At 46.0% G+C, this 18,117-nt stretch overlaps 1 protein-coding gene across 3 annotated transcripts in view; it reads left to right on the top strand.

Moving 5' to 3' along the window:
- Nucleotides 1-18,117, top strand: part of TMEM205 (transmembrane protein 205) — a 73,535-nt gene that overhangs the window by 46,072 nt on the left and 9,346 nt on the right. For all 3 annotated transcript variants that reach the window (XM_068274245.1, XM_068274244.1, XM_068274243.1), the window contains exons 2-3: nucleotides 107-207; nucleotides 3,672-3,835. In XM_068274245.1, coding sequence (XP_068130346.1) covers nucleotides 108-207; nucleotides 3,672-3,835 — 264 coding nt within the window. In that variant the 5' untranslated portion in view covers nucleotide 107. The remainder of the gene's footprint in view (nucleotides 1-106; nucleotides 208-3,671; nucleotides 3,836-18,117) is intronic.

The raw sequence follows: 18,117 nt of genomic DNA, 5'->3' as shown, positions 1-18,117 counted from the left end.
ACAGGGCTGGGTCTAGCTACAGTGGGGCCCCGAGTAGCCTGGGGACCCCTCTAACCTGCTCCTGGAAGCTGGGGTAATCACTGTCCCTATGTTTGTGTCTCTGCAGGATGGTGACAGAAGGAGAGCCAGGAAGTCTGGTGAAAGTCTTCTATCTTCTTGTACTTTCAGCATCATGGGGGATGCAGTGCTGGGTCACTTTTGTAGCAGGTAACTGCACTTTTTTACTTTCTTGAATATGTGTTTTTTAAAGGACAACTGTAGTGAGAAGAATATGGAGGCTGCCATATTTATTTCCTTTTAAACAACACCAGTTTCTTGGTAGCCTTGCTGATCTACAGTATTTGGCTGCAGGATTGTCTGAATAACATCAGAAACAAGTATGTAGCTAATCCAGTCTGACTTCAGTCAGAATCATCTGATCTGCATGCTTGTTCAGGGGTTAGAAGCAGAGGATCAGCAGGATAGTCAGGCAACTAGTATTACTTAATAGGAAATAAATATGGCAGCCTCCATATCCCTCTCGCTTCAGTTGTCCTTGCAGAGTTTCCCAACCCTGTCCTCAAGCCCCACCAACAGTACATGTTTTGCAGGAAACCACAAACATTCACAGGTGAGGTAATTAGTGTCTCAGCTGAGCTGATTACCTACCTCTGTAGCTTTATACAAAACATGCACTGTTGGTGGGCCTTGAGGACAGGGTTGGGGAACACTGATAAAGAGAACCCGAGGTGGGGTTCTGACAATGCAATCCACATACAGAGACTGGGTCTGCCTATACTGTCCAGCCTCTGTTGCTATTTCAATCCCCCCTAAGTTCCCCCCGCGCTCTTCAATCCCCCATAAATCACAGCCGCGCTGTGCGGGCTGTGTTTACATCTGCACTGTCAATCTGCGTGCTCCCCCCGCGTCCTGCATAGCTCTGGTCCCGCCCGCGTCCCTTCCCTCCAATCAGCGGGGAGGGAAGGGATGTGGGCGGGGACCGGAGCTATGCAGGAGGTGGGGGGAGCGGCAGACTGACAGTACAGAGATAAACACGCTGTGTGTCGACAGCACGGCTGTGATTTATGGGGGATAGCAAAGCACGGGGGGAGGGCTTAGGGGGGATTGAAATAGCAACAGAGGCTGGGCAGTATAGGCAGACCCAGTCTCTGTATGTGGATTGCATTGTCAGAACCCCACCTCGGGTTCTCTTTAAAGCACACCTGAACTGTGCCAAAAATTTGACTTTTTTTACCTAGGGTCCTAGGGCTTCTTCAAGCCCTCCTGTAGTCTTTCATGTCCTTCACTTTCTTCTCTGTCCACTCCATTCTCCCGCTCTCCCCCTCAGACAGATCTCCGACAATACTCAGTTTGCAGGGTACTGTGCATGTGCAGTCCCGTATACACGCCTCCTTGATCACGCTCCCATGCCCAGGAGTGTTCTTCCTTTGTGCAGTCCAATTCTTTTGAGAAGAACGCTCTGAAGACTGGACGGTGATTGTGGAGGTGCGCAAATGGGGTTTGTGCATGCTCAGTAGCTTGTGACCAAGGGTTGGTTCGCACGGGCGACTGCTGGGCGTCCTGCGGCATCTCGGTCAAATGGTTTTCGGCAAGTGTGCAGAAAAGCATTTGATGGTTTTTGCCGGCTTTCTGCGGTGATCTGCGTTTTTCATTCCCGCAGGGGGACGCGGTGACGCTGCAGAAATGACTTGTAGAAGCTATGTGTAGGGTCCAAGCGGAGATGAGATGACAGGATCATCCACAGATTTTTTTGAAAGCATGCAAATGCATGCAAAAAACGCTCACATTTAGATGAATGGAATGGCGGTAGACCCCTTTAAATGACGCTTTCGACTTGCAATGAAATTGCGGCTTTTAACACACAGGTATCCATCTGAACCAGCCTTAAGAATTGGAAATATTTCTTTGGGGGACAGCAGCACAATAGAGTTAAGAAGCCTCAGGGCTCTTTCACATTGCGGTGGGGCGGTATTTTTACGGCATTGAAAGTCTATGGAGACTTTCATACTTCCACATTACGGCGCGATGCAATGGAAGTGACTTTTTTCCCACATCACTGACGCAGCTCCAGAACTATGCAACCGTGTGTCTTTTATGGCAAGCTGCGTTGGCCTGGAAGTCATGTTAGTCTATGGCAACGCTGGGATTTTTAACAAATTACTGACGCGCTGCCACGGCGCGTGTGCACATCTTTACAATACGCTTCCGTGCACTTCTGCATACCCCGAAGCAGGAAGTGACCACAAGTGCGCAATTCGTGACCTTGAGACTATACTGTGTACTCCTATCTGTTTATTGCCTGAGGAAGGGGGAACATACCCGTGAAACGCGTTGCACTGTTTGTTTTGGAGTATATTAATAAACCTGTTGTCATAAAACTGACGGTATCTTGTCTGCTTCGTGGAGGTGAGTCCACCACCACCTCCTGAGGGATTTTAAGACTTTTAGAACATTTTATCCTGCTGGCGCCTCTGTTCACTGTTACATTATCAATATCCACCTCTGGTGGAGGGGTGTTGCCCCTTATTTCCTTATCTACAGAGAGCGACTTTTAATCCTGAGTGAGGACAGGTCTAATCTCCTCACCTGCCTATACAGTGGTTACCTAGGAGGTAACCCACGTTTGTGAGTATATACATTATATACTTTTCATTTCCAACCCTTTGTTTTGCATACTACACTATATTGGGCTCTCTGTATTTCGTTTGTCTTTATCATTACAAGTGCGCAAAGGCATGTTTCAAACGTTGTGGAAGCGACACACACCGCATCAATGCCGCCAGTTTACAGTGTGAAACCGGCCTCAGGGAAGTAAAAGTCACATTTTTTGGCACAGTTCAGGGGTGCTGTACTGTAAGGCTAGGTCCACACTGGTCCGCTTGCAGATTGGATCCGTTACAAACAGATCCGTTTTTGTAAAAAACAATTTCTCCCCGTTTTTCCTAAAAATGCATTTTTGCCGCATGCGTTTCCAGTCCGTGGAAACGTATGCCCAGCCGTGGGGGTGGGGAGGGGGCCCGCCATGCTGGAAGGGGTAACAGCCAGGAATGGTGGTGGCGACGGGAAGGGGGTCGCCCCCCCTCCCTCACCTGGGTCCCCCGTCCCTGCTCCCCCTCCAGTTACTTGCGCAAAAATTGTTATAATGTATGTAGACAGCGAGCGGGGAAGCTTACCTTCTTTCCTTGCGTTCCACCGCTTGACTTACTGCAATGCCGCTCTCTATACTTCGGAGGGCGGCATTGCAGGAAGTGACGAAGCAAGCAAAGGAAGTAAGGAAGGTAAGCTTCCCTGCTCGCTGCATACATTACATTATAGCAACTGGGACCACTGGCTGGGACACAAAAAAGGATCAGTTTCTGTGTCCAAAGCTGCCTGTGTAGAGCGGGATCCGTTTCTCTATTGATGTTCACTACCCCTCTGTGTTTCCGGGGTCTGTGAAAATCTTGCAAATCCGGACACGGATCCCCCGGAACACAGACGGATCCGTTTTGAAACTGAGTGTAGAATGCTGCTATTTTTGACATTGGTATGCGTGGCTCCGTTTTTGATCCGGGCCAAAAAACGGAGCCACGGATACGTTTTTAAAACAAGTGTGAACCTACTCTACTTGTTCTCTTTCTCCTCATTTCTCAGTGGGCTGTACGTTCTAACTCTCAGTGTTTCTCCTGCAGGGTTTGTGTTGATCAGAGGGGTGAATAGGCACACATTTGGCCTGGTACAGAGTAAGCTGTTCCCATTCTATAATCACATAGTCATGGGCCTCGCCTTTGTGAACCTGGCGGTGTATGCGGTGTATCACCCGCGGGAGCTGCTGTCCACCACTGAGAGCGTGCAGGTGAGAACTTTAATGGTCCTTCTTTTCTCAAAAACTTTAGAGCATGATTACCAATGACAGCATCATGTGAGCCCCGTCAGTACGTACCAGCGTGTCACATGACTCCACCATTGCCATGGTGATCACCGCTGGAAGCTGAGTTAAACCCATAGTTACGCATGCTCAGAACTCTGAGGGCCCTTTCACATTGAGGCAGTGCGGTACATTTCAAACAAATGACAGCGCTCATAGGCTGCAACTGAATTGTAGACCAAGTGCAGTAAATTTACTGCACCCCACTGCAGCCTACTGAAAGTCTATTGGGGAGTTTACACTCGCTGGTGCAACAATAGGGGATGAGACCCCCCTCCCGCGGGGCCCGCTCGGGGCCATTTTGGGGGGCTGGAGGGGTCGTAGCATGAGGGGAAAGACATGCCCACAGTCGGCGGGGAGGGGGGATGGTCCCCCTCCTCCCTCACCTCGGGGCTCTCCTCTCTGCGCTCCCCTCCAGCTGAATGAGTGTCCGGGCAGCAGCGGGCAGCGGCAGGGAACGGCTGATACATACCTTCCGTCTTCCGTGCGCTCCAGCGTGCGTTCCTCACTCTAGTCTCTGATGCGACTTCCTGTATAAAACAGGAAGTCGCGTCAGACACTAGAGTGAGGAACGCATGCTGGAGCACACGGAAGACGGAAGGTATGTATCAGCCGTTCCCTGCCGCTGCCCGCTGCTGCCCGGACACTCATTCAGCTGGAGGGGAGCGCAGAGAGGAGAACCCCGAGGTGAGGGAGGGGGCGCTCAGAATTTCTTCAATACACATGCTTACAAACTTGCGTTCCCGTGCGGCTCCTCCGGTGACCTGCGTCGGACCGGAAATCATGTAAGTCTATGGCAACGTGCCTATCTTTTAAAAAAACAGACAGAGTTTTCAACAGGTGCGGAAGCATATTTTAGAGATACGCTTCTGCGCACGTCATCGATTGCCCAACGGGAAGCGAGCGTCACTTGGCTGCATGCCAGACGTGGATTACCAGTTACTAATGCAGTGATCCCTGAGGGCCTGTTTTTGGCAGTGCGGCCCCCCAAACTGCAGCGTGAAGCCGGCCTGAAGGAGGCGGGGAGATATGTGGGCCACTTGAAGAAGAAGAATGGGGCATGCAGCCAAAAAAGTTTCCCCAGTCCTGGTAAAGAGCTGACAGAAATGCAGCCATTTACTTGGGCCTTAGACAGGGATAAGGCTGGTTTCACAGTGGGACGTTACAGGCGCACGTTAGAGCAGCCTGTAACGCACCCCACCGCACAGCAATGAAAAATCAATGGGCTGTTCACAGTGCCCACATAGCGTTACAGTGTAACGCTGCGCCATGATATAACGTACTGCATGCAGTATTTTGTAAGCGGCAGAGCCGCGTAAGACTGTTTGCACATGCTCAGTAACGTTGGGGAGGAGCGGAGAGCGGCCAGGCACATGGCTAATAATATTCACTGCACTCAGTGACGTGCAGTGTTTACTTCCTGGAGCGTCCGATTGGCCGGCGGGACCACGTGATGCCGCATGCGTCCAAGAGTGCGCATCACGGCATCACGGACGCCAGAGTGAGCTGCACAACGCAGCTCACTCTGACGTCCAAAGCAGGGAGCACTAGGCGTTGCGTTAGGGGCACGTTGTGCGACCATAACGTCCCCTAAAACGCAACGTCCTGGTGTGAAACCAGCCTTAATGATGCTCGCATTGCTGACTGTATTACCAGTCAGATTAGTCATCATGTTCCCAGCAGTATGCTGAACAATAATGAGATCATACGAGCATAACAAGACGCTGGATCAGACAGACCGGCCATCGGGGCAAAAGATCCTTACTTCTAACACGAACCCTTTAGTTGCCATTTTACAAAGGACCCCTCATGACTTTGCCACAGCAGAAAGTAATGAGGAAAAATCCTTGCTAAATATACATCTTCTTAAAACAGAAGGAATTAGCAATTGTTCAGCTTTATTTGAGCAAGAAAGATCTCCCATGGTGCATCTCTCCTATTCCGTGACTGAACTCGCAAATTGTCTCCTAATGTCATAGAAATAGTGTGAAATCATTCTGTAAAATTAAAGGACAACTGAAGTGAGAGGTATATGGAGGCTGCCATATTTACTTATTTTTAAGCAATACCAGTTATCTGGTAGCCCTGATGGTCTATAGGGCTGCAGTAGTGTCTGAATTATACCAGAAACAAGCATGCAGCTAATCTTGTCAGATCGGGCAGTGATGTTAGAAACACCGGATCTGATGCATGCTTGTTCAGGGTCTGTGGCTAAAAGTATTACGGGCAGAGGATCAGCAGGGCTGCCAGGCAACTGGTGTAGCTTAACCACTTGCCGACCGCCCACAGCCCATGGGCGGCGGCAAAGTGGACGCCTAAAGGACCGCAATACGCCTTCAGGCGGCGCGTCCTTTAGGCATGCCGGGGGAGCGATCGCGTCATTGATGACGCGCGCTTCCCCCGGCAACTGGCTCCGCCCACCCGCCGTAACATCCCGCCGGCCATACGGAAGCGCCGGCGGGATGTTAACCCCGCGATCGCCGCTACAAAGTGTATAATACACTTTGTAATGTATACAAAGTGTATTATACAGGCTGCCTCCTGCCCTGGTGATCCCAGTGTCCGAGGGACCACCAGGGCAGGCTGCAGCCACCCTAGTCTGCACCCAAACACACTGATCTGCCCCCCCCCCCCGCCCACTGATCGCCCACAGCACCCCTCAGACCCCCCCCTGCCCACCCCCCAGACCCCTGTTTGCACCCAATCACCCCCCTAATAACCCATCAATCACTCCCTGTCACTATCTGTCAACGCTATTTCCCCCCCCCCCCCCCCTGCCCCCTCCTGATCACCCCCCCACCCCTCAGATTCTCCCCAGACCCCCCCCCCCCCCCCCTGTGTACTGTATGCATCTATCTTCCCTGATAACCTGTCAATCACCCGTCAATCACCCATCAATCACCCATCAATCACCCATCAATCACCCCCTGTCACTGCCACCCAACAATCAGCCCCTAACCTGCCCCTTGCGGGCAATCTGATCACCCACCCACACCAATAGATCGCCCGCAGATCCGACATCAGATCACCTCCCAAATCCATTGTTTACATCTATTCTCTCCTCTAAACACCCACTAATTACCCATCAATCACCCATCAATCACCCCCTATCACCACCTGTCACTTTTACCTATCAGATCAGACCCTAATCTGCCCCTTGCGGGCACCCAATCACCCGCCAACACGCTCAGATTGCCCTCTGACCCCCCCTTATCAATTCGCCAGTGCATTAATTACATCTGTTCTTCCCTGTAATAACCCACTGATCACCTGTCAATCACCTGCCAATCACCTATCACCCATCAATCACCCCCTGTCACCCCCTGTCACTGCCACCCATCAATCAGCCCCTAACCTGCCCCTTGCGGGCAATCTGATCACCCACCCACACCATTAGATCGCCCGCAAACCCGCCGTCAGATTACCTCCCAAATGTATTGTTTACATCTGTTATCTTCTCTAAACACCCACTAATTACCCATCAATCACCCATCAATCACCCCCTATCACCACCTGTCACTGTTACCTATCAGATCAGACCCTAAGCTGCCCCTTGCGGGCACCCAATCACCCGCCCACACGCTCAGATTGCCCTCAGACCCCCCCCCCCCCCTTATCAATTTACCAGTGCATTAATTACATCTGTCCTTCCCTGTAATAACCCACTGATCACCTGTCAATCACCTGCCAATCACCTATCACCCATCAATCACCCCCTGTCACTGCCACCCAACAATCAGCCCCTAACCCGCCCTTGCGGGCAAACTGATCACCCACCCACACCAATAGATCGCCCGCAGATCCGACATCAGATCACCACCCAAGCGCAGTGTTTCCATCTATTCTCTCCTCTAAACACCCACTAATTACCCATCAATCACCCCCTATCACCACCTGTCACTGTTACCCATCAGATCAGACCCTAATCTGCCCCTTGCGGGCACCCAATCACCCGCCTACACGCTCAGATTGCCCTCAGACCCCCCCTTATCAATTCGCCAGGGCATTATTTACATCTGTCCTTCCCTGTAATAACCCACTGATCACCTGTCAATCACCCATCAATCACCCCCTGTCACTGCCACCCATCAATCACCCCTGTCACTGCCACCCATCAATCAGCCCCTAACCTGCCCCTTACGGGCAAACTGATCACCCACCCACACCAATAGATCGCCCGCAGATCCGACATCAGATCACCACCCAAGCGCAGTGTTTCCATCTATTCTCTCCTCTAAACACCCACTAATTACCCATCAATCACCCCCTATCACCACCTGTCACTGTTACCCATCAGATCAGACCCTAATCTGCCCCTTGCGGGCACCCAATCACCCGCCTACACGCTCAGATTGCCCTCAGACCCCCCTTATCAATTCGCCAGGGCATTATTTACATCTGTCCTTCCCTGTAATAACCCACTGATCACCTGTCAATCACCTATCAATCACCCATCAATCACCCCCTGTCACTGCCACCCATCAATCACCCGCTGTCACTGCCACCCATCAATCACCCGCTGTCACTGCCACCCCTCAATCAGCCCCTAACCTGCCCCTTGCGGGCAATCTGATCACCCACCCACACCAATAGATCGCCCGCAGATCCGACGTCCGATCACCTCCCAAGTGCAGTGTTCACATCTGTTCTCTACCCTAAACACCCACTAATTACCCATCAATCACCCCCTGTCACTGCTACCTATCAGATTAGACCCCTATCTGCCCCTAGGGCACTCAATCACCCGCCCACACCCTCAGAATGCCCTCAGACCCCAGCCCTGATCACCTCGCCAGTGCATTGCTTGCATCTATTCCCCCCTCTAATCACACCTTGAGACACCCATCAATCACCTCCTGTCACCCCCTAGCACACCTACCCATCAGATCAGGCCCTAATTTGCCCCGTGTGGGCTCCTGATCACTCGGCCAAACCCTCAGATCCCCCTCAGACCCCCTTCCGATCACCTCCCCAGTGCATTGATTGCATCTATTTTCCCCTCTAACCACCCCCTGAGACACCCATCAATCACCTCCTGTCACCCCCCTAGCACTCCTATCCATCAGATCAGGCCCAATACAACCTGTCATCTAAAAGGCCACCCTGCTTATGACCGGTTCCACAAAATTCGCCCCCTCATAGACCACCTGTCATCAAAATTTGCAGATGCTTATACCCCTGAACAGTCATTTTGAGACATTTGGTTTCCAGGCTACTCACGGTTTTGGGCCCGTAAAATGCCAGGGCGGTATAGGAACCCCACAAGTGACCCCATTTTAGAAAAAAAGACACCCCAAGGTATTCTGTTAGGTGTATGACGAGTTCATAGAAGATTTTATTTTTTGTCAAAAGTTAGCGGAAATTGATTTTTATTGGGTTTTTTTCACAAAGTGTCATTTTTCACTAACTTGTGACAAAAAATAAAATCTTCTATGAACTCGCCATACACCTAACGGAATACCTTGGGGTGTCTTCTTTCTAAAATGGGGTCACTTGTGGGGTTCCTATACTGCCCTGGCATTTTAGGGGCCCTAAACCGCGAGGAGTAGTCTAGAAAACAAATGCCTCAAAATGACCCGTGAATAGGACGTTGGGCCCCTTAGCGCACCTAGGCTGCAAAAAAGTGTCACACATGTGGTACCGCCGTACTCAGGAAAAGTAGTATAATGTGTTTTGGGGTGTATTTTTACACATACCCATGCTGGGTGGGAGAAATTTCTATGTAAATGGTCAATTGTGTGTAAAACAAATCAAACAATTGTCATTTACAGAGATATTTCTCCCACTTAGCATGGGTATGTGTAAAAATACACCCCAAAACACATGATACTACTTCTCCTGAGTACGGCGGTACCACATGTGTGGCACTTTTTTACACCCTAAGTACGCTAAGGGGCCCAAAGTCCAATGAGTACCTTTAGGATTTCACAGGTCATTTTGCGACATTTGGTTTCAAGACTACTCCTCACGGTTTAGGGCCCCTAAAATGCCAGGGCAGTATAGTAACCCCACAAATGACCCCATTCTAGAAAGAAGACACCCAAAGGTATTCCGTTAGGAGTATGGTGAGTTCATAGAAGATTTTATTTTTTGTCAAAAGTTAGCGGAAAATTGATTTTTATTGTTTTTTTCACAAAGTGTCATTTTCCACTAACTTTTGACAAAAAATAAAATCTTCTATGAACTCACCATACTCCTAACGGAATACCTTGGGGTGTCTTCTTTCTAAAATGGGGTCATTTGTGGGGTTCCTATACTGAACTGGCATTTTAGGGGCCCTAAACCGTGAGGAGTAGTCTTGAAACGAAATTTCTCAAAATGACCTGTGAAATCCTAAAGGTACTCATTGGACTTTGGGCCCTTTAGCGCAGTTAGGGTGCAAAAAAGTGCCACACATGTGGTATTGCCATACTCGGGAGAAGTAGTACAATGTGTTTTGGGGTGTATTTTTACACATACCCATGCTGGGTGGGAGAAATACCTCTGTAAATGACAATCTTTTGATTTTTTTACACACAATTGTCCATTTACAGAGTTATTTCTCCCACCCAGCATGGGTATGTGTAAAAATACACCCCAAAACACATTGTACTACTTCTCCCGAGTACGGCGATACCACATGTGTGGCACTTTTTTGCACCCTAACTGCGCTAAAGGGCCCAAAGTCCAATGAGTACCTTTAGGATTTCACAGGTCATTTTGCGGAATTTGATTTCCAGACTACTCCTCACGGTTTAGGGCCCCTAAAATGCCAGGGCAGTATAGGAACCCCACAAATGACCCTATTTTAGAAAGAAGACACCTCAAGGTATTCCGTTAGGAGTATGGTGAGTTCATAGAAGATTTTATTTTTTGTCACAAGTTACTGGAAAATGACACTTTGTGAAAAAAACAATAAAAATCAATTTTCCGCTAACTTTTGACAAAAAATAAAATCTTCTATGAACTCACCATACTCCTAACGGAATACCTTGGGGTGTCTTCTTTCTAAAATGGGGTCATTTGTGGGGTTCCTATACTGCCCTGGCATTTTAGGGGCCCTAAACCGTGAGGAGTAGTCTGGAAATCAAATTCCGCAAAATGACTTGTGAAATCCTAAAGGTACTCATTGGACTTTGGGCCCTTTAGCGCAGTTAGGGTGCAAAAAAGTGCCACACATGTGGTATTGCCGTACTCAAGAGAAGTAGTAGAATGTGTTTTGGGGTGTATTTTTACACATACCCATGCTGGGTGGGAGAAATAACTCTGTAAATGGACAATTGTGTGTAAAAAAAATGAAAAAATTGTCATTTACAGAGATATTTCTCCCACCCAGCATGGGTATGTGTAAAAATACACCCCAAAACACATTCTACTACTTCTCTTGAGTACGGCAATACCACATGTGTGGCACTTTTTTGCAGCCTAACTGCGCTAAGGGGCCCAAAGTCCAATGAGCACCTTTAGGCTCTACAGGGGTGCTTACAAATTAGCACCCCCCAAAATGCGAGGACAGTAAACACACCCCACAAATGACCCCATTTTGGAAAGTAGACACTTCAAGGTATTCAGAGAGGGGCATGGTGAGTCCGTGGCAGATTTCATTTTTTTTTGTCGCAAGTTAGAAGAAATGGATTCTTTTTTTTTTTCTTTTTTTTTGTCACAAAGTGTCATTTTCCCCTTACTTGTGACAAAAAATAATATCTTCTATGAACTCACTATGCCTCTCAGTGAATACTTTGGGATGTCTTCTTTCCAAAATGGGGTCATTTGGGGGGTATTTATACTATCCTGGAATTCTAGCCCCTCATGAAACATGACAGGGGGTCAGAAAAGTCATAGATGCTTGAAAATGGCAAAATTCACTTTTTGCACCATAGTTTGTAAACGCTATAACTTTTACCCAAACCAATAAATATACACTGAATGGTTTTTTTTTTATTAAAAACATGTTTGTCCACATTTTTCGCGCTGCATGTATACAGAAATTTTACTTTATTTGAAAATTGTCAGCACAGAAAGTTAAAAAAATCATTTTTTTGCCAAAATTCATGTCTTTTTTGATGAATATAATAAAAAGTAAAAATCGCAGGAGCAATCAAATAGCACCAAAAGAAAGCTTTATTAGTGACAAGAAAAGGAGCCAAAATTCATTTAGGTGGTAGGTTGTATGAGCGAGCAATAAACCGTGAAAGCTGCAGTGGTCTGAATGGAAAAAAAGTGGCCGGTCCTTAAGGGGTAGAAAGACTGTGGTCCTCAAGTGGTTAAAAGGAAATAAATATGGCAACATCCATACATCTCTCACTACAGTTGTCTTTTAAAAAGTAATGTAACTCATATCTTGCACAGTATTTTTGAGATGCATTTTGAGCTGGATTTCAATGATCGCTGAAAAACTAAGTTGTAACTAATCGGTTGTTCTGCAGCAGTGCATTTTGGGGAATCATGGGCATTCCTTGTACCTGGGTTGCACACCGGTTGTTCAGTTATAACTGACAACTGATTTAGGGCAAGTTCATACTCGCCGCTTGGACTGCCGCTAGCCCATGATCACGTTTGGCTCCGCGATTGCGGTTTTAACAAAATCTTGCGATTCTGCACGATTTGCGCTTGTGATAGAAGGAAATCACAGAGCAATCGCCCCGAAACACGTTTGCGATTGATCGAAATCACTGCTGTGTGAATGTATCCGTTGAGATACATTGTAGCAGCGCTTTGCTGATCGCCGGCGATCAGCAAAGCGATGAAGAATCAGCCGAGTGCGAACCAGCCCTTAAAAGATACATTTAAGGTAGTTAAAAAATAAAAATCTACTTACCTGAGGCTTCCTCCAGCCCTTGGCAGCTGTCCTGTGCCCTCACCGCAGGTGTTTCTGACATTATTGTCAGATCTGATTAGCTACATGCTTCTTTTTGGTATGATTCAGACACTACTGCAGCCAGGGCTGCCAGGTAACTGATATTGTTTAAAAGGAAATAAACATGGCTGCCTCCATATCGCTCTCACTTCAGTTGTCCGTTAAGGGTGAATGGATCCCACACCCTAAGGCTGGTTTCCCAGTGGGACATTACAGCAGCGAGTAACGCAGCCTAACTCACAGCACTGTAAAATCAATGTGCTGTTCACAGTGCCCACGTTGCGTTACATTGGAACGCAGCACATTTAACCATTTACCGCCATCCTAACGTATTAAAACGTCATGCTTACCGCTATTAACAGCAACATGACGTTTTAATACGTCGCGCATTCCCGCCGCTGCTACCGCCGTGTGTCCGCCGCTACCGCCGCCATTACCGTCGGGATCCCGTGCTGGGTGATTGGGGAAGAGGACCGAACAGTCCTCTACCCAATCGCAGTGCCTGGAGTGAATGGACGTGACCGCGAACAGCGGCTACGTCCATTCACATAAACAGGAAATGTAACAGTTTAATAAAGTGTAAAAAAAAAAAAAAAAAAAATGAACACGGCCTCTGAGTGTTCACTAGCGCCATCTTGTGGCCAAAAAGTATATTACACCTACAAAATACATACATTTTCAAGTATATACACATCATTAATAAAATTACACTTCCAACCCTCCCCCCCAAAAAAAACACTTGTAAAAAAAAAATCAGCTTAAAAAAAATAAATAAATAGTTGCCTTAGGGACTCAGCTTTTTTTATTCTATATTTTATGGGGGAAAATTAATTTTAATTTATTACATAGGGGCTTGTAATTATGGCCAGAACAAACAGAAAAATAACCACTTATATTTCAAAATAATATACTGTCGCCATACATTGTGGTAGGGACATAATCTAAACGGTTTAATTATCGGGACCACTGGGAAAATAAAACGTGTTTGTTTTATCCACAGGAGAATGTTTAATTTTAAAACTATAAAGGCTGAACACTGAGAAATAATGATTTTTTTTCTTTTTTTTCTGTTTTTCTCATTAAAATGCATTTAGAATAAAAAAATTCTTAGCAAAATGTACTATCCACAGAAAGCCTAATTGGTGGCGAAAAAAACGAGGTATAGATCATTTTCTTGTGATAAGTAGTAATAAAGTTATTAGGGAATAAAAGGGAGGAGCGCTGACAACTGAAAATTGCTCTGGTCCGTTAGGATAAAAACCCTTGGGGGTGAACTGGTTAACCACTTGAGGACCACAGTCTTTCTAAACCTTAAGGACCAGGCACTTTTTTTCCATTCAGACCACTGCAGCTTTCACGGTTTATTGCTCGCTCATACAACCTACCACCTAAATGAATTTTGGCTCCTTTTCTTGTCACTAATAAAGCTTTCTTTTGGTGCTATTTGATTGCTCCTGCGATTTTTACTTTTTATTATATTCATCAAAAAAGACATGAATTTTGGCAAAAAAATGATTTTTTTAACTTTCTGTGCTGACAGTTTTCAAATAAAGTAAAATTTCTGTATACATGCAGCGCGAAAAATGTGCACAAACATGTTTTTGATAAAAAAAAACCCCATTCAGTGTATATTTATTGGTTTGGGTAAAAGTTATAGCGTTTACAAACTATGGTGCAAAAAGTGAATTTTCCCATTTTCAAGCATCTATGACTTTTCTGACCCCCTGTCATGTTTCATGAGGGGCTAGAATTCCAGGATAATATAAATACCCCCCAAATGACCCCATTTTGGAAAGAAAACATCCCAAAGTATTCACTGAGAGGCATAGTGAGTTCATAGAAGATATTATTTTTTGTCACAAGTAAGCGGAAAATGACACTTAATGACAAAAAAAAAAAAAAGTTTCCATTTCTGCTAACTTGCGACAAAAAAAAAATGAAATCTGCCACGGACTCACCATGCCCCTCTCTGAATACCTTGAAGTGTCTACTTTCCAAAATGGGGTCATTTGTGGGGTGTGTTTACTGTCCTGACATTTTGGGGGGTGCTAAATTGTAAGCACCCCTGTAAAGCCTAAAGGTGCTCATTGGACTTTGGACCCCTTAGCGCAGTTAGGGTGCAAAAAAGTGCCACACATGTGGTATTGCCATACTCAGTAGAAGTACTATAATGTGTTTTGGGGTGTATTTTTACACATACCCATGCTGGGTGGGAGAAATACCTCTGTAAATGACAATCTTTTGATTTTTTTACACACAATTGTCCATTTACAGAGTTATTTCTCCCACCCAGCATGGGTATGTGTAAAAATACACCCCAAAACACATTGTACTACTTCTCCCGAGTACGGCGATACCACATGTGTGGCACTTTTTTGCACCCTAACTGCGCTAAAGGGCCCAAAGTCCAATGAGTACCTTTAGGATTTCACAGGTCATTTTGCGGAATTTGATTTCCAGACTACTCCTCACGGTTTAGGGCCCCTAAAATGCCAGGGCAGTATAGGAACCCCACAAATGACCCCATTTTAGAAAGAAGACACCCCAAGGTATTCCGTTAGGAGTATGGTAAGTTCATAGAAGATTTTATTTTTTGTCAAAAATTAGCAGAAAATTGATTTTTATTGTTTTTTTCACAAAGTGTCATTTTCCACTAACTTGTGACAAAAAATAAAATCTTCTATGAACTCACCATACACCTAACTGAATACCTTGGGGTGTCTTCTTTCTAAAATGGGGTCATTTGTGGGGTTCCTATACTGCCCTGGCATTTTAGGGGCCCTAAACCGTGAGGAGTAGTCTGGAAATCAAATTCCGCAAAATGACCTGTGAAATCCTAAAGGTACTCATTGGACTTTGGGCCCTTTAGCGCAGTTAGGGTGCAACAAAGTGCCACACATGTGGTATTGCCGTACTCGGGAGAAGTAGTAAAATGTGTTTTGGGGTGTATTTTTACACATACCCATGCTGGGTGGGAGAAATAACTCTGTAAATGGACAATTGTGTGTAAAAAAATCAAAAGATTGTCATTTACAGAGGTATTTCTCCCACCCAGCATGGGTATGTGTAAAAATACACCACAAAACACATTGTACTACTTCTCCCGAGTACGGCGATACCACATGTGTGGCACTTTTTTGCACCCTAACTGCGCTAAAGGGCCCAAAGTCCAATGAGTACCTTTAGGATTTCACAGGTCATTTTGCGGAATTTGATTTCCAGACTACTCCTCACGGTTTAGGGCCCCTAAAATGCCAGGGCAGTATAGGAACCCCACAAATGACCCCATTTTAGAAAGAAGACACCCCAAGGTATTCCGTTAGGTGTATGGCGAGTTCATAGAAGATTTTATTTTTTGTCACAAGTTAGTGGAAAATGACACTTTGTGAAAAAAACAATAAAAATCAATTTTCCGCTAATTTTTGACAAAAAATAAAATCTTCTATGAACTTACCATACTCCTAACGGAATACCTTGGGGTGTCTTCTTTCTAAAATGGGGTCATTTGTGGGGTTCCTATACTGCCCTGGCATTTTAGGGGCCCTAAACCGTGAGGAGTAGTCTGGAAATCAAATTCCGCAAAATGACCTGTGAAATCCTAAAGGTACTCATTGGACTTTGGGCCCTTTAGCGCAGTTAGGGTGCAAAAAAGTGCCACACATGTGGTATCGCCGTACTCGGGAGAAGTAGTACAATGTGTTTTGGGGTGTATTTTTACACATACCCATGCTGGGTGGGAGAAATACCTCTGTAAATGACAATCTTTTGATTTTTTTTACACACAATTGTCCATTTACAGAGTTATTTCTCCCACCCAGCATGGGTATGTGTAAAAATACACCCCAAAACACATTTTACTACTTCTCCCGAGTACGGCAATACCACATGTTGGCACTTTTTTGCACCCTAACTGCGCTAAAGGGCCCAAAGTCCAATGAGTACCTTTAGGATTTCACAGGTCATTTTGCGGAATTTGATTTCCAGACTACTCCTCACGGTTTAGGGCCCCTAAAATGCCAGGGCAGTATAGGAACCCCACAAATGACCCCATTTTAGAAAGAAGACACCCCAAGGTATTCCGTTAGGAGTATGGTGAGTTCATAGAAGATTTTATTTTTTGTCACAAGTTAGTGGAAAATGACACTTTGTGAAAAAAACAATAAAAATCAATTTTCCGCTAACTTTTGACAAAAAATAAAATCTTCTATGAACTCACCATACTCCTAACGGAATACCTTGGGGTGTCTTCTTTCTAAAATGGGGTCATTTGTGGGGTTCCTATACTGCCCTGGCATTTTAGGGGCCCTAAACCGTGAGGAGTAGTCTGGAAATCAAATTCCGCAAAATGACCTGTGAAATCCTAAAGGTACTCATTGGACTTTGGGCCCTTTAGCGCAGTTAGGGTGCAAAAAAGTGCCACACATGTGGTATCGCCGTACTCGGGAGAAGTAGTACAATGTGTTTTGGGGTGTATTTTTACACATACCCATGCTGGGTGGGAGAAATAACTCTGTAAATGGACAATTGTGTGTAAAAAAATCAAAAGATTGTCATTTACAGAGGTATTTCTACCACCCAGCATGGGTATGTGTAAAAATACACCCCAAAACACATTGTACTACTTCTCCCGAGTACGGCGATACCACATGTGTGGCACTTTTTTGCACCCTAACTGCGCTAAGGGGCCCAGAGTCCAATGAGTACCTTTAGGCTTTACAGGGGTGCTCAAAATTTAGCACCCCGCCCACTTGCCAGGACAGTTAACAAACCCCACAAATGACCCCATTTTGGAAAGAATACACGCTAAGGTATTCCATGAGGGCCATGGTGAGTTCATAGAAAATGTTATTTTTTGTCACAAGTTAGCGGAAAATGACATTTTGTGAAAAAACAAAAAAAAAACCACAAAACCACAATTTCTGCTAACTTGTGACAAAAAATAAAACATTCTATGAACTCACCATGCACCTCACGGAATACTTTTGGGTGTCCTCTTTCCAAAATGGCATCATTCGTGGGGTCTGTCCTGGCATTTTAGGGTCTCTGCAATCATTACATGTATGGCCAGTATTAGGAGTTTCTGCTATACTCCTTATATTGGGCATAAGGGTAATGCACTGTGGGCTGAAAGGAAAAATGAACGTCAAACAATCAATCAATGTGGATGAAAAAATATCTGCCAAAAAATTTTGGAGAAAAAAAAAAAAAAAAAAAAGAGGAAGGCGTCTGCCAGGACATAGGAGCTGCCGCCCCAAAAATCCAAACCCACCAGCTCGTATGCCCTGGCAAACCTGATTTATCCATTCACACCGATCGATGTGGATGAACAAATCATTGCCAGAGTTCTTTTTTGATACAAAGTGTTTGCCAAAGC

Source organism: Hyperolius riggenbachi, chromosome 3 (genome assembly GCF_040937935.1).
Source record: "Hyperolius riggenbachi isolate aHypRig1 chromosome 3, aHypRig1.pri, whole genome shotgun sequence".
Taxonomy (NCBI): domain Eukaryota; kingdom Metazoa; phylum Chordata; class Amphibia; order Anura; family Hyperoliidae; genus Hyperolius; species Hyperolius riggenbachi.
Note: the sequence above shows the minus strand (reverse complement) of the source record. Positions and strands in the feature narration are given on the sequence as shown.